The sequence below is a fragment of the Drosophila eugracilis genome, unplaced genomic scaffold (genome assembly GCF_018153835.1).
Source record: "Drosophila eugracilis isolate 14026-0451.02 unplaced genomic scaffold, ASM1815383v1 contig_353, whole genome shotgun sequence".
In the NCBI taxonomy this organism is placed as follows: Eukaryota; Metazoa; Arthropoda; class Insecta; order Diptera; family Drosophilidae; genus Drosophila; species Drosophila eugracilis.
Genome location: NW_024573209.1, coordinates 394,533 through 418,439, shown reverse-complemented (window position 1 = coordinate 418,439; position 23,907 = coordinate 394,533). Strand labels below are relative to the sequence as shown.

Sequence of the window (23,907 nt, the reverse complement as noted above, 5' to 3'; positions counted from 1 at the left end):
TCTTTAAACTGAAACTAATGCGGACTAGGACTAGAGATGGCAAGTTATTAGCTTACTTGTGCTTTTTTAAGAAGTTAGGAGACCGTTTTATGTATCATAACTATAAGCACAGATCTATATATAGTCGATGAATTAGGTTCTTAGATTGCTTGTTAATCAAAAGAATTTTTTAAAGAATTTTAAGAACATTTTTGGAGACACTCTTGCCGCATTTTTCCCCTAGCTTCTTGGTCAATGAATTAACCTTAGCATTTTATAATCCTTATAATATATATACAAAGATTAAACGTTATTTTTATTATTTATTGTTAATAAAATAAATGAAAAATGATAGCATAAAATCCCAAGCAGCAGAAGGCATATCTCCCTCTCTTCGCTATGAAAGTTAACTTTTCTCATCACTGGCAAGGACCTGGTGTCTTCTTTCCGCTGATCGTTTCCAATTGATTGTATTGATCGCTTCCCTAGCCAACCCCCCACCACTCTATTACCCTTTCATCTTTTGGCCAGGCTCTCAGCATCGTCAGCCGCAGTGGCAACAAAGTTCAATCGCGATAAGATACAAAGTCAGCGGAATGAAACAACTTTCAATGGTATTTTTGCTTTTTTTTTAGTTTCATTTTTCGGTTTTCGGTGTTTCTCCATCGAATACCCTGCAGCCATAAAAGTATGGCTTTAAAAAAGGGCATATCGACACTGAACGGGTGAATGTAACAGTTGCCAAATTGAGTGACTGTTCGGTCATTAAATGATCTCGAATTTTGCTTCAGGAAGAAGGCATTTCAAATGTCAACTTTTAGTAAATAGTTAAAAACTGAAAGGGAATCAATATGTTATCTTAGTGCTCCCCCCAAAACAGATTAAAGACAACTTCTAAATGGCCGAAAAATGTCATAAAAATCTTTTAGTTGGCTGAAAAATCGTAAGGTCAACAGTCTTTAGATATTTTACCATGATCTCATCGACGTGGCAATAGGATATTCTATTGTTTCGTAAGCCGATCAGTATTCAATGGCAAAAAATCGCTTAATTATTTGGATCAATCTCTTCAGTTTGAGTGCGGCAATACCAAAGCCATGATGTCATTGCATTTGATGGACGTTCCCGGGGCAGACCAAAGCGAATGGCTAGAGTATCTTAAAGTCCAGATCTCGTTAAGTATGTGGTGCTATTTAAGTTTTTTTTTTTGTTTTTGGCCCCAACACGAACTGAGACCACGAACTAACTTTCAAGATTCTATTTCGATTTGGTTCTGGGCAGCCAGAAACTTGAGCACTTGAGGCGCGAACTCCAACTTGACCACACACACACAAACTAGATGGCCAACAGACTAGATGATGATGATGATGATGGGCCAGGTTGATGACGGCTGCCAGTGGATGAACCAGCATAAAATTAACGATAGGCCCCCAAGTGCTGCTGTGCCATCCAGCCAAAAGGCATTTATAATTAACCGACAAATTCTAGAGCAATCAATGCTAAGGCATAGCCCAAAGACAAGTGAAATCTGAAATCTAAAATCTGAAGAGGAATATCACGAATTAATTAAGGTATATGGCCATATACCTCTCTCTCTGCTGAGCTCTCGAATCACAAGTGGCACAGCAGCGTGTTTAGTTTTTCTTTCACTTTAATTTATTTGATTTTTATTTTCGTTAACTAGCAATTGGGACTTGCATCCAACTTATCAGAGCCGTGCGTGTGACCTGTTAATTATGGTTGAGTAAAAACGGTCAACGTACGAGTATCTCCGTTCATGTCCATGTCCATGTCCATGTCCATGTCGATGTCTGCAGTTTGATAGGCATTCGGTGAAAAGCCAACTGACACACAAAACGATAGGAATTGCGGTATTCTGTAGTCAGTAACCACCAATGAGCAGCTGACTGGTTCTCCAGCGATTAACTTGGCTATGCGTAGTTAGCGTTCCGTTCTTGCCGAATTATTAAAAGCCAGATGTTTGAGTTTCCATCACGGGAATTTGTGCTGAATTTAATTGCAATTTAACTTTCTTAGTTTAAGTTTTCTTGACAGCTAGTAAAAAAGCTCTTAGGTTTATATATAACTTAATTCCAACGTAAACTCCAATTGATTTTATGAACCTTAATCGATCAACTTCTGTTTCTTCTGGCCAACTCATGCAGCTTAGCTTCGGGTATTCAGCTAAATAAACTATTAACTGATTAAAATCGAAAAGCAAGGAAACCGAAACTAGCAATCAAGCCGCAATTGCCGCAGACTCTGCACTAAATTAGTGAACGCCTTCCCATTTAGAGAGTCTGGACCTTTCAATTTCATTTAAAATACGATGGACAAACACAGAGCCCAGCAATTAGGTCTAGACCCGAGGGGAACTCAGCAGACTAGAGCCACTACCAGCAGCATCATGGTCTGGAGCCACTGGTTCCATCAATCAGAGCCAAAAGTAATCGCATTGTGGTCTTGGGCCATGTCTCAGGGATGAGTGTTTAGCTCGTGAGTGGAAGAACGGCTACTGGTGTTTGTAGAAACTTAAGAGGCTTTTTTAAGGCTTACACCAGCTTACTAATGAGTGGTTTATATTATAACTTAGAACTATTTGAAATATATATTCGAGTATATATAAAGTTAAATGATGTAGAAAACAGAGAAATTGCTATAACAAAGAGCTTACTCTTTTCCCGGAAACATAACCCCTGATAGGCAGATCACGCTACCACCTTTAGTCCATTTTCCACTCACCTTGCCATAGCTGTTCAGCGGTCCATTTATCCAGCGGTCAGCCTCCAAGCGTCCGGTGAAGAGGGCTCCGGTATTGGGATCGATGCGTTGCCATTCACGCACCTCCCGCTGGAAGGGGGACCGAGAGCCGCTGCCTTGGCCCCCCAATGATGGCTGCAGCTGATGATGATGATGATGATTGTGATGATGATGGCTCTGACTGTGATTGTTTGTTGTGGCCACTTCCATGTCGAGAAGAAGCTGGAGCACTGGGGCTACTGTGGTGCGCTTTTAATTTGCACGCTCGATGCGCTCGAGCTGCCTTTTCCGTTTTTCCTCGCTTTGTTGTTTTGTTTTTTGTTTTGTTTTCTAGCTGCTCCTCTGGAACGGGAGGCTGCACTTGGCCACTTCTTTGTGGTCTTCTTGTGTATTCTGTCTTCTGTCTTTCTGCTTTCTGGTGCTCGCCTATTTCAAATTATTATTTATTGTTATTATGCTACCGTCTACCATCCAAGTCTTTGTGGCCGTCTTCCCAGGCCTCGTTCGCGTTCCGTTTTGGCTAAATTAATGGCAACTTTAATTTATTATCATAATAATAATTTTCTAGCTTTTCTAGGCCTGCTACTGTGTGCACGTGGGGCACTGCCCCCTCTACTCTTCAACTCTATCTAATATAATTTCCCTGGTTTTTCCTTTTGCACGCTTTGCTGGTTATTTACTTTGCGGCTTTCACGGTCTAATTTGAGACCTCACTGTCTGTATTGCCTTTGCCTAGCTGTGAGTGTGTGTGTTTGAGCTGCCTGAAATGACAAGAGCAGAGTGTATAGAAATTTCGTTAGTTAATTATGTTGCAAAGTGTGAAGAGATATAGGGAAAATATACAAGTTATATAGTATATATAGTATCTTTTTGCTGATGTATGGCGGAAGCGAAAAGTGCTTTGAACTGCCGTCGTGCAGATTTCTAATTAAATTTGTGGCCAACGTCCAGCGGATATGAGAGACGGGTCTATCTACTCCTATATAGATGCTCTGAGAGACTGATAGCCCCTCGGGCGGCAGAGCCATGGATTCTTTTGATTTCTCTCTCTCTCTTTCTGGCGCTGTCAGCGGATGTCACAGTCTATTTCCGCCTCAGAGGCCCCTCAAACAATTCGCGGACATGTGTGTCCACTTGTTGTTTCTCTTTTTCTTTTTTTATTAAATTTAATTTAATTTAATCTGTTGTTTCGTTATTATTTCAGGTAGTCGGGCGAAAAGTCCGCATCTCCAATGCGTGGTGCCTGCTTTTTTTTGGGAGCTTGTCATCATATGCCTGACACATCATTTGTAATTGTCAAAGTTATGCAAGAACTTCATTTGTTTGGGGGCACAGTGGTTGGTCTTCAATTTAAGGTTAAGGTTTAAGGTTCCCCCAAAAAGTTATTAGGCTAAATTAATGATTTAAGTTTCTGTTAGAGCTGTGAGGTTGCTTGGCTTAATGGAGTTTTTGGTGATGAAATGGTGGATTTAATGGTTTTACTTCTACAAATATTATGTCTTCTTATGGATGTTTTTTATATTTCATAAATGAATTAGTTTTTCAAATAGTTTTTAAAGTTATTTTCTGTTTTTATCTCCTCTAAGATAGAGTAAGCAAATGCTCTTGAGTGTCAGCTTAAGTCTTGAAGGACTTCTATGAGTTTCAGAAGGTTTTCATATTTTTCAAGTTTGTTGCCTAAGTCTTTTGTTTTTGTTTGTCAAGTTGGCAATATTTTACCAATAAACTATAGCAGTAGATTGACTTAGAAACAGCATTCAATTTAAGATCTTTTTATACCCCAAAATATCACCTTTCGCCCCACTGTTACGCCCATTAAGGCTGTCCAAATAAGTGCCAGTCGGCATTAACACTGAAATACTTCTGTCTTATGGCTTTTGGAAAAAAACTAAGGAAAAACACAAACCAAATTTAGCACAATCCAAGTCCCGCAGACCCAAGTCGAAAGCAGACCAGCGGATGCAATTGGGTGGGCACCCCCCCACCAACCTGGGCGAGAAATTGCAACAACAACAACACCCACAAAGGAGAGAGAAAAGCAATTTTCTGAATATTTTATGCGGCTTTGGTCGACCGCTAAATAGTAACTGTTACTAAGTTTTCCACAGCTACACTTGGCTCGCTGTTAGCCGCACTTTGGTTAGCCAAGCTGCTCAGGCATTAACTTCCTCATATGCCCAAAGAGCCAGGCGATGTGGAAACCCGTTTTCCCCGTTGAACTTGCACTCGTTTTGGTTTTTGGTTTTGGTTTTGGTTTCGGTTTTGGCGAGTGCGTTGCGTTGAATCTTTTAGCACTTTGGCTAGAAATAAAAGTTGCTCGAAATTGTGGCCAAGCAGCACTCTTTCCTTTTTTTTCTTTTTCCATTTTTTTGTGATTTTATTTCTTCGGCACGCAGACTTACTCCACATTCACAAATTGGATTCGTATTTCGGACACGTTTTGCCGGTTTTCTACGGTGAGGTGACTTTGTGCCTATGCATCTCCCAGTGTGCGAATACTAGTTGATTGTGTTAATTAAAATTTAATTAGGCGTAATTTAGTGTAATTAAGCAGTGGCATAAATTTAATGACATGGAACTGGGCACCGCGGGCACTGGGGCGTAAGTATGGCCAATTTATTAATGCTATCCTATCGCTTGATTTATACTCTTTGGCGACTGGCCAAAAGGTTATGCTGATTGCGAATAAAAAACGCAAATTGAATTCATTAAAGCTGCGGGGGATGTTGGTAATGAGATAAGCAAGTTCGTTGCTTAAGTCTTTTGTTTTGAGTGGCTAGTTTTTGGTTTAAAAATTTATAGTTTTTAGGAAGAGAACTTTCCTTGTTCTGTTATCTAGAAGTCGCGTTCTAGCTGCAGGTTAACCTAACCACAGAAATACATTTTCCAACGTGCACTGGGCGACTGACTTTAGTCCATACCAACCAACAATGAAGTGACGATGAAGGTCAGTGTAATTATTACTATTATATGTACTCTTTTTACAGTTTGACTGTCACCCAACCGCAGTAAGGAAATACCTACGTTCACAACGGTTATTTTTGTTACAATACTTGGCCAAAACGAAAGTCATTTTGCTTGAGGTTTCTGCGGTTGATTTCGTATTGGTTTCGAGTTATTTTTCAATATCAATCGGATGCGTAATTCGCCACAAATTCGATTGAAATTGTTATTTCTTCGCAGCTTAAGTGTCCCTATGTAGGTTAATCCCTCATTTTTGGTTTTGCATTACCCTCCGCCCACTTGCCATTCAATTTAAAAATAGTCAAAACTTGAGTGGGCTGAAATATAAAAAACAATAGGTCCATGTTTATTAATAAACACAACAAATTCAAGCCTAAAAAGTGGCAGCAATTGGCATTGAATGTGCGTTACAGTAAAAATATTTGGCTTAAATAATTTTAACGAGTTTTGGAGGAATTCGAATTCACACTTTTGTGTATTTGCAACGCGTGCGGAGAGCACGAAAATCGTGCAACAATTGACCGATATGCAAATCGTTCTTGTTATTTTCAGAGAGGCAGAGTATGGGACAGGCTGACAGACAGTTGGGAATTTGCATAATTGGCTTGGACTTGCGTGTTTTTCGTGTGTTCTAATTTGAATTTGATTTGTGCGACACACAAAAACAGAAGCCACGGCAGCACGCTTGGCCAGCAGCAAGTGTGAACAGAAAACTTGGCACAACAATAAATTGTCAGTTTTAGTTTTACAAACTCTGTCTGGCAAAGGTGTTAAGACAGCTGCAAGGTAAGTTAATGCAATATCAGTTTATGTTTTATACACCAAACTAGTATTTTGTATTAAGAAGTAGCCAAAAGTCATGGAAAAATTTGGAGTTCTCTAAGCTGATTCTGATATTCCATCACTTCCAGTTCTTTCTTGGTTTTTTTTCAATTAAATGCTTCCCTTGTTCTGATTCTGCCATACATTGACTTCTTTTCTCATTATTATTTCTATTTTTAACTTATCTCTTTTTACCTTTCAACAGCAATCTTTAACCTCATGATTTGTGTGTCTCAATCGCCTTTTGATGTCTGCTTCATTTTTCAACATTTTTTTTGCTTTGCTACAATTCAATTATGAGAATATAAAAAACTTTTTGATTGCCGCCACAATTGAACAGCAACGCCTCTTTGAGTCTATTGATATATCTAAGCACAAATATATTTATCTACATATGAAAGAAACCACAATGGAGGCTGGCTTCCGTCTTTTAATACCTGGGCTGGGTCTATAATACTTTAGTTTGCTATGACTGGATAAAGCTTGGAAAATAATTCACATATATAATATATTTTTGTTTCAGATTTTGCTAATTTCAAACTGAACTTGGATAGGGGCAGGCTTTCGTTTAGCAGTCGTTATTAGTCACACGCAAAATAATCTTCGAGTCTTTGTCTGACTTCCGTATGCTACATGCTGAGCCATAGACAAATGCGCAAATCGGTTAATTATATAGACGATGGAATAACGATTCTAGCCAATTAGCAGCACCCGCATTTGTTTTCTCTCTCTCATTTCTTATTTAATTAGGCAAATGAGCAGGTCTACTGTAAGTTGAGTTGATATTTGTCGAGAGTATTCCTTCGAGCATTTCACTCAGATTACAAAATTACATAATTATAGACTGGGCTGGCCAAAGTGCCAAAAGCAGAGACAGGTTCCAGCCTCTAAAGCCATTCACACTCTGCCCACGAAACAGGTAATTGCGGTCGTTGTTATTTTGCATTTGCCGTGTCTCTAAATGTACAGACATATCATAGATATACCCGTAACTATAATGATATATATACTTGTTCCGTCGAATGAAAATTGTAATTTTATGATTTCCTGCTGACGCCCACAACCCAGCCCGTGCGATCAATTTTCCGCTACCTGCACCCCAAAACACAAACACACATAAGTCATCTAGCCATCCAGTGCGTATGCGTAATATGCATACGGCGCGTATGCGTAATGTGCAATTTTATACCCAACTTGTGTAACATCCAACTTGGCCAACGAAAACGGAAAAGTTGAAAGCTAATTTTGCGAAAGTTTTCATCCGCAGATGTCTTCGATATTTATGACGCTCTAAAAAAATACGAAAATTATAAATTTTTCGGCTGTTAATCATCTCGAAACCGTTAGCTTTAACACTTGCACTTGGCTTTGAATCGGTGGTAAATATTGGAGTTTTTAATTAGCAAGCATAGGCTGAATCAACAGTAAACATAAAGAGAGGCTATGTTTGCTTGGACAAGCAAGTTTGTTTACTTTGTGGTGTTCAGGCAGGGAGATGTTTTCGATTTCATTGATAAAAAGTTAAGTTTCATTCTCCTTGAAATAGTTATAACGGAATTTGTATACAGTTTCACATTCCTAAGCAAATTTGTATTTAAAAATCAATTTTTCAACATACCTTTTGTTTAGAGGCTAAACTTTATTAATCCTTGATGTTTGTCATTCAACTATCTTTATGTTTGGTTTTGATTTGTAATTTATTCTTGACTCATATTCAAAAACCCCCTAGTTGATGAGTCACTGACAGACCTGGCCAAAGCCATCAGTCTCTGCATTTTAACAATAATATATGACAAAGCTGTCTGGCTGAACTTAAATTTAGTTCGTCACATAAATACCATTCAGCGGGGCAAACAAATTGAGTTGCATGCCGCGGCGCCTGCAATTGTCAGGCAACATTTACAACGAGCCGCCCTCACAGCGGTTTTGGCCCGAAAGTGAAACAAGCCAATAAATAAAGCCAACATCCAGGGTTTATCGGACTTGAAAGATCTGGCCACAAAATATGTAGCCGCCCTTCTTTTTTTTCCTTTTGCCTTTGCTCCCACATGCATTTGTGGCTTGAATGTGACAAAATAAATGAGCCGTTTGGCCATGCGAACAGACGGAGCGAAAAGAAAAAGCGAATCAAAATCAGGAACTGCATATTAAATGAAGCGTAACAACAGGGAAAAGGGTTACCGCACTGGAAAGCTGGCTAGCTGGTAGCTGGAGGGCCTCAAAACTTAATTACAAGTGACGCCTACAAGGCAAAACCATCTGGGTGGCCCTAAAAAAAAGGCCCCTCGTCGAATTTTTGCATTTTTCGCTTAAGTGAAATATGAGCCGTAAACATATTTTTCATGGTTTCCTTTTTGTCAGCCGCTGAAACATAATTTCATCATTGTTTAACACTTTTACTTTTTATTTTGTCGGCGAGACAACAACGGACACTAAGAAATTATAATTTACATAATAATTTGCCGCTATTTGCTGATTGATTTGCGCTGCTTGTCGCTCATTTCTTGTCGCCAGCTAATCTGCAGCCTTGAACAACTCTCGAACAAGCTGTGTGCGCGCATTTGTCGCCCAGTCTTTTGTTTGGCTTTAATTGGTTTCGATTTTGGCAAGAGAAGGTAGAGAAAAACATGCAAAATTTTGCCAAAGATACCAAAAGAAAGACAAAAAATTAACAATGAAAGAGTGGCCAAATTTGCATATGAAGTTGGCGATGCCACGATAAATTGACATGGGTGGTGTGCGAATTTTGTTCGCAGATTAAGATAGATTGGGCTTTCATTTACATAAATGGAGTTAAATCGGTTGAAAGACTCCTCCTGCTGGCCAAAAAACACCCACGGATATTAGAATCTTAATTGACAGCGGGAGATATGCCATTTAGATTGATTTAACATTATTTTTAGGTTTAGCAATTCTATATATAATATGTTCTAGCAGGTCCGGGAGAAATTTGATCTTCAAAGAGCTAACAATGTTAACATGCAAGCTCAAAGATAACAAATTTGGATTCTGTTTTGAGGATCTAAGATAGGGGTGGTCAACGCCTGAGTGCTCATATGTTTTTGTAAATGCTCTCTTCATTTGGGCTTGCTCTCCCATAAGCTTTGAGCTCTCACCGTGCTATTCCACTAGCAATTCATTCCGTCTCTAACTGTAATATATTTTGTTATCCTCGAACTCCTTGCTATCCCACTAACAATTTTTCGTTCTCCCCTTTCCGCCTCATTCTCTAGCTAACTGTAATATATTTTGTTTTTGTTTCTTTCTCGGTTATCTTCGAACTCCTTGCTATTCCACTATTTTTCGCTTCCCTCCTTTCGACTCCTTTTATCGATAACTGTAATATTTTGCTCTTGTTTTTCCCTGGATCATCTTGGAACACTTGGAATTTATTTTTTTGTAACTTCTGTTTGCACTTTCCAGTTTATTTTACAGTGGACCATCGATGTGTGTGTCGAATTGAGTGATGAATTGGTTGGAAAAAAGAAGATGTTTTTCTTTTTCTCAGTGCAAAGCTGCAAACCAACACAAAAGCTTCACTAAATATGTGCACGCTTTCTTGTATTTATGTTAGCAAAATACTCTCTAGTAAGTTGAATTTGAACACATCTAAGACATCTACATGTATGGTACTTAAAATGTCAAGTTAGTTAGCATATATTCTTTAAATTAAATGACTAAAAACTTATGGGTCAATCTTCATATATTAAACTTCTTCTGTTTTAATGGTTACTTCCTGATTCTCAGTCATCAAAATAGAACTCCAGCACTTAACGACTTTCCACAACTTCCAAACTCCCTTTCCCTAAGACAGAACTTTCATTCTCCAATTCGTCGACACCAATCGTGTCTTCCAATGTCATTACACAAAATTATATATCTAAAGTACCCACTATAGAGTGAAATACCAAAAAGCAAACGACTTTCACCCAACATCTGGCAACTGGCATTGCTGCTGTGTGAGAAATCTCTGACATTTCTCCCGATTTCAGTTCACTTTATTTTGCACCATTTTATGACACATTCTTCGAGTCGCCTTTCTGTCAATTTGTGGTTCACAGACAAGACAGTCACAATAGGCGACATGGCCTAAACAGAAAGCAAAAGCGAAGAAAAGTACTTTGGCAATAGTAGAATGGCAGTAGACCGTAATTATATGCATGGTAAAGAGTCAAATAAAATAACTTTATACTTGTTTGTTGTCTCACAGAGAAGAAAGTCAAAAGTGGAGTGATTTGTCAGGCGTGACAGAAGAAATATAAGTAAAATAATAAAACAAACGAACTTGGCATTATTCGAGGGTTCTTTGGGAACTCGAAACTGTCTAACAATGGAAGGAGAAAGTGTTCAGTGCTCCATCTTCTACAATGAGTAGTACCTCTTCTTCTTTTTTTGTTTGACTAATTTCATGCAACAGAAGCAGTTTATGGCCTATTAGATATGCAAATTGAACACGATTCGCAATCAGCCTTATCACATAAATTATTTAACAAGTCAGTATTGTTGTTGTTGTTCTTTATGCCCAACTAAGCTTGGCTTAGCTTTGGCTTGTTTTGTTTGCTTTGTCATTGCCATATAGGAGAATACGAGTATATGGTCGTACAACAACGTATCTTATCTTTACGAACCTTTCCTGATACTTGCCGCGAGTATTTTCAGTACTTGATGGCATGAGTACGTCATTGAACTTGACTTTGAAGGCGTTCCACTTTATAATACCATGTTTAGCTTTTAGATCTTCACCATAGCCAGCATTCCCGCCTCCTTCTGCCACTCGGTGTCAGTTGGAAACGCATTCGAAGTCACATCTGTTGGTCAGAGGAAACCAGTTTCTTCCGCTGCCGCCGCCGCTGCTGGTCCGATGGTCACTCACAGTTGAAAATTAAAGTTAATTTTTGCTTTTTACTTTGCTGATCATTGGCCGATGTGGGGGCGTCAACACAGACAGAACAGGGGGCAAAAGTTGGCTGCCGTCTCATGGCTGCTCGCATCAATATGCTAATTAAAACTGGAAACTGGAAATCATCCAACGGCAGAGACAAATAAAATCTGATTTTTTCGTTTTTGTCATGAAATTTCCCCTCTTTATAATTTGTTCCCATTGAGTCACAGTTATGTAGGTTCTTTATTTTTGGTTTACAACTTTCCTGGGCCCATTTCGAGCAAGTTCGTCGCTTAAGTCTTTTGTTTTTTCACTTACTCACCCCAGAACTGGGATGAAAAATCCCTGCTAATAAAACGGAATGACTTGTTAAAAAACCGAAATTATGAATTGCCGTTAGCATTTTGGGTGAAATTACACAACTTAACGGTTAATTTCGTTTATTTTTATACCCGTTACTTGTAGAGTAAAAGGGTATACTAGATTCGTTGAAAAGTATGTAACAGATAGAAGGAAGCGTTTGCGACCCTATAAAGTATATATATTCTTAATCAGGATCAATAGCGAAGTCGATTGAGCCATGTCCGTCTGTCCGTCCGTCCGTCCGTCCGTCCGTCCGTCCGTCCGTCCGTCCGTCCGTATGAACGCTGAGATCTCAGGAACTACAACAGATACAAAGTTGAGATTAACCATGAAGATTCTTGAGGTCCCGGGACAGCGCAAGTTTATTACAGCATCCTGCCACGCCCACTCTAACGCCCACAAATCGCAAAAAACTAAAATTGCTGAAATCTCAGGAACCATTGGAGCTAGAAAGTTGAAATTCAGAAAGTATAATCTTTAGATGCTAGCGCATCTTATAGTGGTTCTACTATCCGGCCACACCCACCCATACGCCCACAAGGCTCAAAAGACGGTTTTCGGATATTTTAGAAAAGTTGATATCTCGGTAACTATAAGAGATAGAAAGTGCGGATCAAGCATGTAGGTTTTAATAATACTCCCAATGCGAATTGGTTTTTTCCGATGAAGCCACGCCCACAAAACTCGAAAAACCAAAAATGCAAAACTCTCGAAATCTATAAGAGCTACAAAATTTTGCTTAGGAACACGTATTAAGGAGATGCCTCTGCAACTTGCCACGAAGTTGCATCCGGCCACGCTCACTCTAACGCCCACAAACCGCGGAAAACTGTGGAGTCTATAATATTATTATGAATGCCTTCGTTTGACCTTGTGTAACTTATTTCTGTTAATATCTATCGATTTACAAAAGATTTTTCAAATCGGAACATTATTTCGCTATTTATAAAGAAATTAAGGTTATAAGGCCTCACATAGGCAGTGACGTCACTATAAGCATACTCAACATACTTCCTCTGACAATAGGTGGCGCCTTGTGAATTTCCACTAGCAAAATTAATATTTTAAATTTGTGTAAAACAGTAACGGGTATCTTATAGTCGCGGCACTCGACTATAGCGTTTCCTCTTGTTTTTTTTTCGTTTTTTGTGTAATTTGCGTTTTGCTTCGAAAACAACGAGCTCAAAGGGCAGCTCTGCGGCATTTGTTGCACTTAATGAAAGAGAAAAACCGAAATGAAAACAGACGTTGCCAAATAAAAGACAAAACGGTCGAGCAATCCGTCAGACTGACAGGCTTTTGACAGCTGAAATGCTTTTGAGGGAATTTCGCTTGGCTCTTTGTTCGTTCTTTGTCTTGGACAAAAAGTAAAAAACCAACAAGATTTCAATTTTCATTATTTATTTATTTTGCTTTTCGGTTTCGTTGTTTCACAGTTGCACGCGGAAATAATTCAGATAATCGATGACAGCTTCATTTTTACGTTGCCTGAATGGCGTGTAAGAGGGTTTCTTTTCGTAGAAACACTTTGTTCTGCTAAGTTTTACAGGATAAGAAGCTTCAAAGACACCGTTCTTGAGTTCACAAGAGTTAGCATGACGTACATTTACGAGTTACTTCTTCTCTTCTTATTAATTACTTACTGTCACATGCTTGTTAAAAAGTTGTTAATAAAAAGTTTGCATCTTATTTTCATGTCTCGCCTTTCTCATTTGCTCATTAAGACGATTTAATTTCTAGCTCCGATTACGTTATTTCTTCTTTCTTTTTGGCTAATTTCCATATCGATTGTCCGTCACACGTTTTGGGACTTTATCTTACCAATTTTTTGCGATTTTGCCGTTAGGTCATGAAACGTTGACCCGCAGAACTTGTTTGCTTAGGCTTTGCCATCAGTTGGCCAGATCTGCCATTGAGTAAGGTTAGGTTAGGTTGAATTGAGTCGCAAAGTGGTACCCTGATGGATGTCAGTCAATGAACGAGGGCTAAAGATCAGATTTCCGTGAGTTCTATTGTAATCCCGTTGCGTGGGCGATGACAAATTTTTGTCGGGCCACACGTGTCTCTGCATAAAGATCAAACGAAAAGTATCTGCTGGATATGTGTCGCCGAATTGCGTCATTTGGAATATTCCGCATGGGTTGCCACACGCTGGCCATAAAACTGCAGTTTATGGCTCTGTGAATGGGGCACCGGAGTGGTTATGATGGAGGAAACCATATCAAGGAACTGGTTAACTACCAAAAAACTAGAGTGACATTAACACTGCACGTCCGTGCTCTAAAGATCCGAATCGCCTTTTTGGCGGATGGACCGAAAAAATGCATAGAACATGGGTAGAATCTTTCTAGTTCTTCGACCTTTTCGAAATGGCAATACAATACGAGCTGGCAACAATGCAATGCACATACCAAATAGATTGTGATTCAGCCATTTGATTAGCACTGACACTTTTCCCATAAATAACCAGCTAAAACATGTGCCCCCAAAGGCAGCCAAAGAGACTTGAATGCGCCCCTGACACGCAAAAGTACTTAACAATGACCAAAGTGTACTTAAAAGGCTAAAAATGGTCAATACTGCAAGTACGTGGTACGTACAAGCGACAAACTTGAAATGGCAGAAAACAGACAGCAGCTGGACTGGCTGGCTAACAAGCTCTGATGCCTTTTGGCCAAAAGACAAAAGGATGCCTCTTAGAACTCTGTCTGTGCAGAATGGCAATAGCAACAGACAGCTTAGGCAGCAGCAGCAGCAGCAGCAGGAAATAAGCCGCAGCTCCTTTTAAAGCTAACCAAGGCCTTAAACAAACAGCCATTGGGATTTCGACTCTCGACCCTCTTTCTCAGCTAGCATCTGACTCAAAACGAGAAGAAGCCAAGGAAGAGGTCTTGGCCAGAGCATCCTAAGTGCTGCAGCTTGTTAGGGGCCCAAACTCCTCGGTTTTAGCCATCTCTGTCTCGCTGTGTGAGAAATCATTTCAAGGTGTCTTTTGATTGCCCAGCTAAGCTAGTTAGTTAGTTGGGTATATTGATTGCAGTTACAGGATGACACTTTAAGGAGGGGATCTTAAACCATTTTTATAATAAAAAATTGAAAATCATTCACTGAAAGCCAAGTTAGTTAGGTTTATATTATCAGTCTTTAACTATAACTAAGTTTAGCATTTTAACCGTTGTTTTTTCACGAGCTTGTCAACTTTTTGTACAACCTATATACCCTTTAACCCGTATTTCTAGGGCATCATTTTACCCTAACCCCCATCTGAATCATTGCGAGGCTTATTTCTTTCCTGTTGTTATTGCCTCTGCGGCTGCTGGGTTGTTAGTTCCTTTTGTGGCTGTCTTTAAAAATAGTTTATCGCCCGATCGCGCATTTATTTCGTTTGTCTCTGTCGAAGTGTTGGCCCCCCAACCCACCCACCACCCCCTGGTGGACCCCGAAAGTTAATGCTGTCAAGATAGCAAAAAGGAAATCAATGCAGCAGCAGCGGCAGCTCGTTTGGCCGGGGCTCTAAGGGCTCTTACCACCTCTTACCGCCTCTCTTCCCCCCCTCAGATGTCTGTCTCTGTGTGAGTTACATGATAAATGCAACAGCTGTGCCACCAACAACAACAATAACAGCCACAAAGTGTCCAAGAAACAGGAAATGAAATCTGGGCCCTCCACCGCTGGAGATCTTTTGTGCTGAGCTCTGTCGGCCCGAAAAGTGGAAAAAAAAACTGCAAGCTGGAAAATATTCTAAATTGCTGATTAACACGCCGATTGAATGCAAAATACAACTTTCAAACTCTGAACATAATGAGGTGGTTTGGCCATAAGTTTGAATGCAAATCTGCCAAGAGGATGACTGGGACTTTTTGGTAAATAATGTTGGTCAGCAATCAGGGAGGGAAATTGCCAAATTGGAGAAGATTTCCTTATGCAGTGGGTGAAGGAGTGTAAGTTGTAGGTGGAATTGGGAAATTTACTTCTAGTAATGAGGGTCTAGATTAGACTTTTACAGATATTTATGAAATTAAGATAAAACTCTAGGGATTAGGGAGAAATTCTCAGAAATATCGCTAAGAAGGCATTAAAGATGTTTCTTTTCTGAAACTTTTGGCCTAGAAAAGGTTACACCCTTCCCTCAAAATAGAGTTCTTTGATATATTTTCTCGAAATCAGCGAATTCGAGATCAATCTCTGTATCTTTCCCACCCCGAATACGTCGATTTTTATTGAAACTTTCGCTGTGGTCGATTTATCACCTACGACGACACTCAATCACACCGCATCACGTCTAAAGTCGAAGTAGAGCGCTGGCATAAAAGACTTTCAGCCATCCCCAGATCCCCACCTAATGACTTTCAAAATGTTCAGTCGCTGGCTGCCATTTCTTTCAACAATTAAATCATAAAGCGCAGAAATTAATTATGACAAATGGCGAAACGAAAACTTTTCATTTCAAAAGCAAAGAAAAAACAAAAATATAAAGAAAAAATTGACCAAAATGAGAGCAATAATCAATAATCGATACAAAAGTAAGTTGTTAAGGAAAAGTGAACAGCGAAATGGAAAAGTGAAAGCCGCCAAAACGCAGAATGTTGGAGTTGGAGAAAAGTTTAAGGAAATTATGTTCGAATGTCTGTCGGAGTGTCGGGCACAACCGCAAGATATAGGAAAATTATATCTCAGTTCCGCATTTTGCTATTGAGTAACGAAAAAGAAAAAGACACTGCACCCTGAAAGATAGCTGAACCTGCTGGGCCATTGGACTCATTAAAAACCTGACTAGGCCAAAAGCCGTCAATAATGTCTACAAAATAGAGAGTATTATTGAGTATTCCAACCCGCCCTGCTGCCAACTCAATTAATTTTCAGGGTCAGCCCGAAAAGTGTATAAACTGAAATTGCTTATTTCCTCGCCCAGTTATCGCACCTCAAAGCCATTTCTGTCTTTAATTCTAGGTCAGCAATGACCTTCACGTGTGTGCCGACACAAATTTGCATATCGCCCCATATAAACACTGTTATATAATATAATGCCATCCAATTAGCCAGCCTTAATCAAATTCAACTTGAACTTTTCTAACGACCGGAATGTGTAAACAGAGGAAATTGAGCTATCAAAACAGCTAACAGAGCTAAGCTAAGAAAATGAACTTATGAAGTTGAAATTGTTTTATTTTGGTTTAAAAAGAAATTTAGCTTAGATTTTGTCTGAAGTTTAAGTTGAAAATATATTTAATTAAGCCCAGAAAGTAGAAATACTTCATTATAAATACTTCATTAATTTATAAACTTAAACTTTAACCTAACTTAAAGTACTTCTGGCAAGATCTCAAATACTTTTTACCATCCAGGTCATGTCCACTTATTTATTTTCATATTAAACCCAGTTTAAGTCTTAGTTTCCCACATAATATTAATTAAACTTTTTATTACCAAATGCGGGCTAAAAATAAATAATTTTATTTATATTTTATGTTTACGCGTGCTGCTTGCAATTTGTCAGTTTGCTTTTAAATTGCTGGCTGGCAATTAAGCCCAGAAGTTTTTTTTTTTTTGGCAATTATTAACCTAAGCTGGCTTCTAGTTGGACTTCTGGCTGATTAATGAACTTAGCTTAAGGCTAATTAAAACATTAAATTATAAATGTTAAAACAAATTAACTGTGCAAACAATTGGCTGAGCCCAGCTAAGTGGGTTAACGGAAAAACTGCGATCGACTGTCAAAGTTTTCCATTTAGAAATCGTGTAAAAGTTAATTGGCGATCGGCGGATTGCAGTTAATTGAAAAAAATTGTATCTGTCGGCCATCAGGTTTCTTGCAGCGATGACAGAAAGTGCAAGTGGGAAATGATTGATAAAAATAAAAAATGAAGGAAAATATAACTCAATGCCATGGATAGCCATGGCATTAGACTAGCATGTAAAATCTCGATTATCTCTCAGATACATTGTACAACCGTTTTCATTGCCATATCGTAAGCGTTTTGCAAGCCAATCAACTCAAGAGCGTGAAAAGCATTCACAATACATATGTATTTGGTTGGAAAAAACATTCGGGGAGGCAATAATAAATAATATAATTGCTCGACTTCATGGGATAAGCAGCGACGTACAAATTAAAAGCATGAAAAACGAGTCATAAAAAGTAATAACAAAACCGAAATGAAATAACAACATCAACTAAAACTAAGACAGCAACAGAAATGTTACGAATTTTCTAGCTCTTTTTGCTGGCCAAAGATTGCGCAGTCAAAGACCTTCATGCTAGTAATTGGCAGCACCACTTTAAGCCCATACTAGACCCACAAAAAATCCCCTAAAAAAAACAAAAGAGCCCAAAGGTGACGTACCTCTAGACAAGAGAATATCGTGAACATAATTTATGCAGGCTGGTAAAAATAAATAAACAAAATGCTGGGCCTGAGACAGGAGCCAAGTCAGGACTGAACCGAACTGAAACCTCAACTAATGGGCCTTTAATATGGCTTCCCTGCACCCATATGATGGCTATAAGAAGCTAACCCCCAATAGGAGCTAATATGCTCCACAAACTCCCGTAAAATCAGAGACAAGACAATGGCCAAAGTTTGATGTCCGCGAAATGCTATCCAATGAGTGCTTTTTAACAAGGGTATTCGATTTTATGAGGCAGTTTCGGCGAAATGGTGTTCATGGTTAAATGTATAACAAGATTGTTGGTAATAAAAATCAACTGCGAAATGTTTAATCATGAAGCTTAAGGCTCAGTGGCTAGTTTTATTCGAGATAATATGAATGTTTGGGGTACCAATATCTCTTAAAGGAGCTCTCTAACCACCTTCTGCTGGGTATCAAAAAGTCGTTGCCACCCCTTGCCCCACACATAGCTACCATTTTTTCCACCTCGCTTTGGTGTCTCTGTAATTGTTTGCAATTATTACAATTCGCAAGCAGTTTTTGGCTTGGGCTTTGGTCATGGCTCAGCGGGCGGCGGTGGTTTTGGCCACCAGTCCACTCCCTCGTATCCTCCCGCCAAGCCCGGACAGAGCCTGGATTTTCTCCACATTAAAAGTAAGTTTTTGTTTTTTGTTTTGCCTGTCGGCTTGTTGGTTTCATGAAATGACGTCAATAAACACATTTCGGCTTTTTGCTGGCTGTCATTTGGCTCTGGTTTCTGGTTTTAGTTTAAGTTTTTTCCGCAGCCTTTTTTCCATTCCACTATTTTTTATGACACTTTGCCGCGTAAATAATTGTCATTTGGCATTGCCGGGCTTGTCATCAATCCTAAGAGTGTGTTTTTGTAAGCGACTTTTAGTAAGCGGCTTTGATTTGTTTGGTTCAATGACACAGCTCAGGAGACGCGTCTCGGTTGGGGTGCCGATTTGATGGCTCATTTAAATGGCAACAGATGGATGGGAGGTGGATTGGGTTGACAGTTGACGAGCTGCAGGCACTTTGATATTTAGACGATTGGCCATGGAAACTTTCACTTAAAGCGGACTGGCTGAGTTTGGATAAAGAGATTAATTATATGCAGGTTAGCGGAAAGTTAGTGTCCTAAGTCTTTCGTCTTGCAAAGACTGGCTAAAGTCAAGAAATCCTAAGAGGATTTTCAGCTTTTGGGCTATTGACATTTCCAAATGAGATGAAGATTAGTAAAGCTTAAGTTATTTTCATGTAAGAAAAAACAACTTTATATAAAACGTTTCATACAAAAGATTTCATAAAACTTGTTTATAACATTTTAATGGCCCTTGATCAAAAGAAATCGTTTCAGAAATCTACTATTAATCGCATTTATGATCAGCTTAGAAAGACATTAAAAAAAACACTCAGAGCCGCCATAAATTCTAATCACAATATCCTCCTGCCCTGCCCAATCTGTCCGCACTCGATTCACCATTAAATCACTTTATGACTCAAAGGAAAATTTGCATTTTTATAAAAATCGAAGCCGACACCCACCAGAGTCCCCCCTCTGAAAGTCTGTCCATTATGCATATCGAATGAAGCCATTAACTGTTTAATTGCCAGCATTGGCCAACTCTGAAGTTAGATATTCATGCATCCATTTCAGACTCGGGGAATCTGAACAAATTAGTGGCATTTTCCTCATTTGCATTTCATTTATGCAGATGCTGGAGATGCAGAGATGCCGAGAGCCGAAAGACTTTTCGCAATGTCCACGAGACCACGAACAAAGAGCCTAATTGAAGGTAATTTAAATTGATTAAACATGTCTTTAGGTTGGGCCTCCTCTATGCCTGTTCACTGCTCACTGCTCGGTGGATCGTGGTCGCTGTCTGTTATGCGGAGGTGTTTGTTTGCTGCAGTTTTTTGGCTGCTCAATGATTTGGCATTGTCTTGGAAATTGAAAAAAATGAGGGGGAAAAAATGAAAAATGAAACAAGAAATCGATGTCGTGTGGGTCGTTTGCCAGTGGTGATGGGTGGGTCACCGGCACGATGTGTGGGGTTCTGCCGTGTGTTAAATATGGTAGCATGTTTTGAGGTGTTTATGGTTTAATTAAGGCTGGCTGTTTGGATGATGAAAAATGAAAGGATTGGAAAAACTGGCAAGCTAAACTAATGAGAAAACTTCAATTCGTTTCCTTGGAAGTCCAAGCCTGCTTCTGAGCTCATCATAGCTAGCCACAGACCTTGACCCAGGCTTTATTAACCATATTTTCTATGAATCACATTCGAACATCCTGTTCAGGCCTCAAAAAGTTAATGCCAAAAGATAAATATTTGGTTGCGAAATGCAAACAAATTGCAAAGCCAGGCAGAGTTCATTGGAAACATTAGCTAGAAAATGATTTATAAAGAATTTTATTTATTCCCCAGCCATAAAAGGCAAAGCTAATAATTATGAATTTGTTTGTTTTATTTTTCGTTTTATTTGATGAAAATATAACAATAGCTCATTCAAAAATGTCAAAAATATCATTAAAAATTATTGGCAATGCAAAATGAAATTCCAAAAAGTTTGAATTTTGGGCAGCATCAACCATTAAGCCTTTTCTGGTCATAAAAGGGTGTGTAAAGTAAAGTGTGAGTTGCAATTTGGGAATACGAAATGGAAAAGTAAACGTGAGAAGCTCAACTAATTTGATTCTTGATTCAACAAGGGATATGCTATGCTTAAATCCTTTAAAAAACTTCAAGTTAATTAAAAAAACTCTGTTGAAACGGTCTTAATGTCAACCTCGACTGCCACGATCGCCTCAAGTTCTAACTCTTGACATTCAGCACGACCGATAAAACGACCCAAAAGGCGCGTGCCCATAAAATATACATATAAAAGACCGTGTTGAAGTACAGAAATCAAGTATTATCGCACTTTGTTGACGAGGTAATGCAATATGCCATAAGCTCTGAGTTCCGCGCCCAGTTTTTCGTTTCAATATCTCTGGCGGAGGTGACAATTGGGGCCAACACCTTTTGGCAATTTGCACTAATGCGGTCCGCCAGTTCCTAAAGCGACATTTGTCCTCCCCGAAATCACTGGATATAGTCATAAATATCACTAAAGAAGCAGTTAGGATTGGATTTCTTTTAGATATATAAATATGTAAGAAAGAAAGGTACAAAACCAGACAACTAGCCACATAAGGCCAGAGTGAGTTCTGGTCTGGACACTCCGATGACTAATGGGCAGTCTGTGAACTCATGCCCAGCACTAGAATCATTGAACCTCAATTGCTTGAAAATATATTAATGAATCATGATATATATATAAAAGAATCGTTTGATTAGGCTCCCTAATGGGTGGTAAGAAGATATATTGGCCAGATCATAGTAATTAACTGGGAAATATTACTTTTAGATATCAGACAAAGGGAGGGATCAGAATATTCTCCTCCATTGTTGGCTGCTCTAAAATGGAGCAGGGAGAAAACATAATTATGAGAAGGCTTTCTTGGCCTAAAAGAGAATGTTTCTTTCTTTTATTTGCAATGTTTTTGTTAGTTTTTGAATGAGAAATAAATTAACAGAAAGTCGAAACTACAGAACAATGACCTCAACAGGCAAAGACTTTTTCTAAGTTTGATTGTTTTTAATGATTTTCTATAAGTCATGTTCATTTTCTATATCTAAATTTTGGACATGTTTTCAACTGATTTATTGCATCATCAACTGTAGTTATTTACTCATTAGTTTCTTTGATTTTTGGGCAACAATTTGTCTCAGGACCTAGCTCCTCTCACTTGATTTCTGTTACTATTAATGTGAGTTTCAATGGCTAACAAAATATAAACCGTAATTTATGGCTTTTTGTTAGCTTGAAAATAAATCAAAATGAGACGAATTGCACGTACCTGTCCGTTTGATATCTTTTTTCCAGCCAACTGAAGTCCACTGAAGGCGTTTTAGCTTATATTTTATTTGGCTTTATTTCTTTATATTCTGGTCCGATGCAAACGGCAACAACAACAAATGCACTGCCGATTGGCATCAATGTCGCTTGGCCGCTTTTTTATCCGTTTTTTACGTTTTTTTTTACGTTTTTTTCTTCTTGCCGTGCTCTGCTGATTGTATTTACCAACACACACACGTACGCACACACACACACACACACAGACAAGGGGCTCAATGAATCAATGGCAATTCGACTTAATACAAAAAACGCGTGGTATACGGCAATTTTTTTTCTTTTAATTTTCAATATTTTTTGTCAGCTCTCGATGAATACGAATAAAAACGCGTAGTCAGCTAGGCATTGGACAAAAATTATTAAAAATTTATTATTAAAAAATTGAAAGAAAAAAAACGTTTCAATGATCAGTGGGCGATTGTCTGAGTGTAACAGCTGTTTTTTTTTAGGGGGGACTTCTAATCGTTGCACCTGACATAGCATCTATGTAAAAGTTAGGAAAAACTTAAGTAGCCGCAAAGAAAGGGAAACCTTTCTCGGACTTTTCCTTTTCCCGTTGTCTCTGATCTTTCACTTTCTTTGCAATTGTTTTCGGGACTCGCGCTGCTCAGTCTTTGAGACGGATTCAGTAATCTCGCCAGTTTTGCATTTCACACTCAACGCTTGGCTGCACTCCAAGTCAGTCACAACATCCCAAAAAAGCCCAAGCAAACCAAGCACTGTTTAATGTTTACTCGTGTTTTTGTTTCTAGATTATTTGTATACTTTTATTTTAGGCACCGAAAAGTGTTGTTCATACAGTATCTGCTGCTCACACACAGCTATATATATATACACATTAATATTTGCTTAATAACGAACTCGTTTTGAGGTCTGAAAGCTGTCCAGAAAACCGAACCGTCTGTCTCGCACGCCAACGCTGTACTAAAAGAGTTTCGTGCTCGCAGCTCGCATTAAATACTCGGCTAAGACCAACAGTCTGGCCTATAGTTTTTCAAGTTGGCCAGGTCCGGAGACTGGGTCTCTCTCGATGATGTCAGCCCCAGTTGGGGAGCGGCTCTCTGCTAGAAAGAGATCTTCTATATTTTAGATATGAAATGTGACAGAGAGCTTGGGTTCTCTTTGGCTTAGTTCTACTTTTTTTGTTTGCATAAAGATAATGGCGTTCCTACACACTGTGCCTAACTCATTGTGGTAACAGTTGATTTATTGTCTCGTTCTCAAAAAGGAGCTGTTCAATAAAAGTTAATAACAATTGAGAAATATATTTAAGTTAAATGCTAACAAATGAAGTCATGTCAGAAGCTCAGCTGCACCTTTTTTCTTTAAAGAAAAGATAACCTTGGAAAAGCCAAGTAGCTGTAAATATAACATTGAATAAATATAACAAAAAGTTCGTTTTTTCAATCTGTAAAAAGTCTGGCAACTCTACACCGCGCTCTCTTAGTAACTCGCTCTCTCTTTCACCGGCTTTTGTCTGCCATACAACCGGCATTTTTAACGTAACGTAATGCTACTTAACGTAATGCCTTACGTAGCGTATATGCCATTGAACCAGACTTTATGGGCTATTGCAGCGAAATTGGACTTTAATAATAATAACTTTACGATGCCTTGCGGGTCTGGCTAATTAAACATTTATTGTTCTCAGCCTTAAGGTGTCATTGGGGCTCGCTGGGCGAGAAAATGAAGCCATTAATTAGAACAGCACACTTTCGATATGCGAATAACTCAATGTTGAACGTGGGACGAGCCCAATGCAGTCTAGACTGATTACTACCCTACCT

General features: G+C 38.9%; 1 protein-coding gene across 1 annotated transcript in view; it reads right to left on the bottom strand.

The window, feature by feature from the left end:
- Positions 1 to 22,311, bottom strand: part of LOC108110698 (pneumococcal serine-rich repeat protein) — a 37,670-nt gene extending 15,359 nt beyond the window's left edge. The window contains 2 exon segments of the mRNA XM_017219835.2: positions 2,722 to 3,500; positions 22,065 to 22,311. Coding sequence (XP_017075324.2) covers positions 2,722 to 2,949 — 228 coding nt within the window. The 5' untranslated portion in view covers positions 2,950 to 3,500; positions 22,065 to 22,311.
- Positions 22,312 to 23,907: the final 1,596 nt, after the last annotated feature.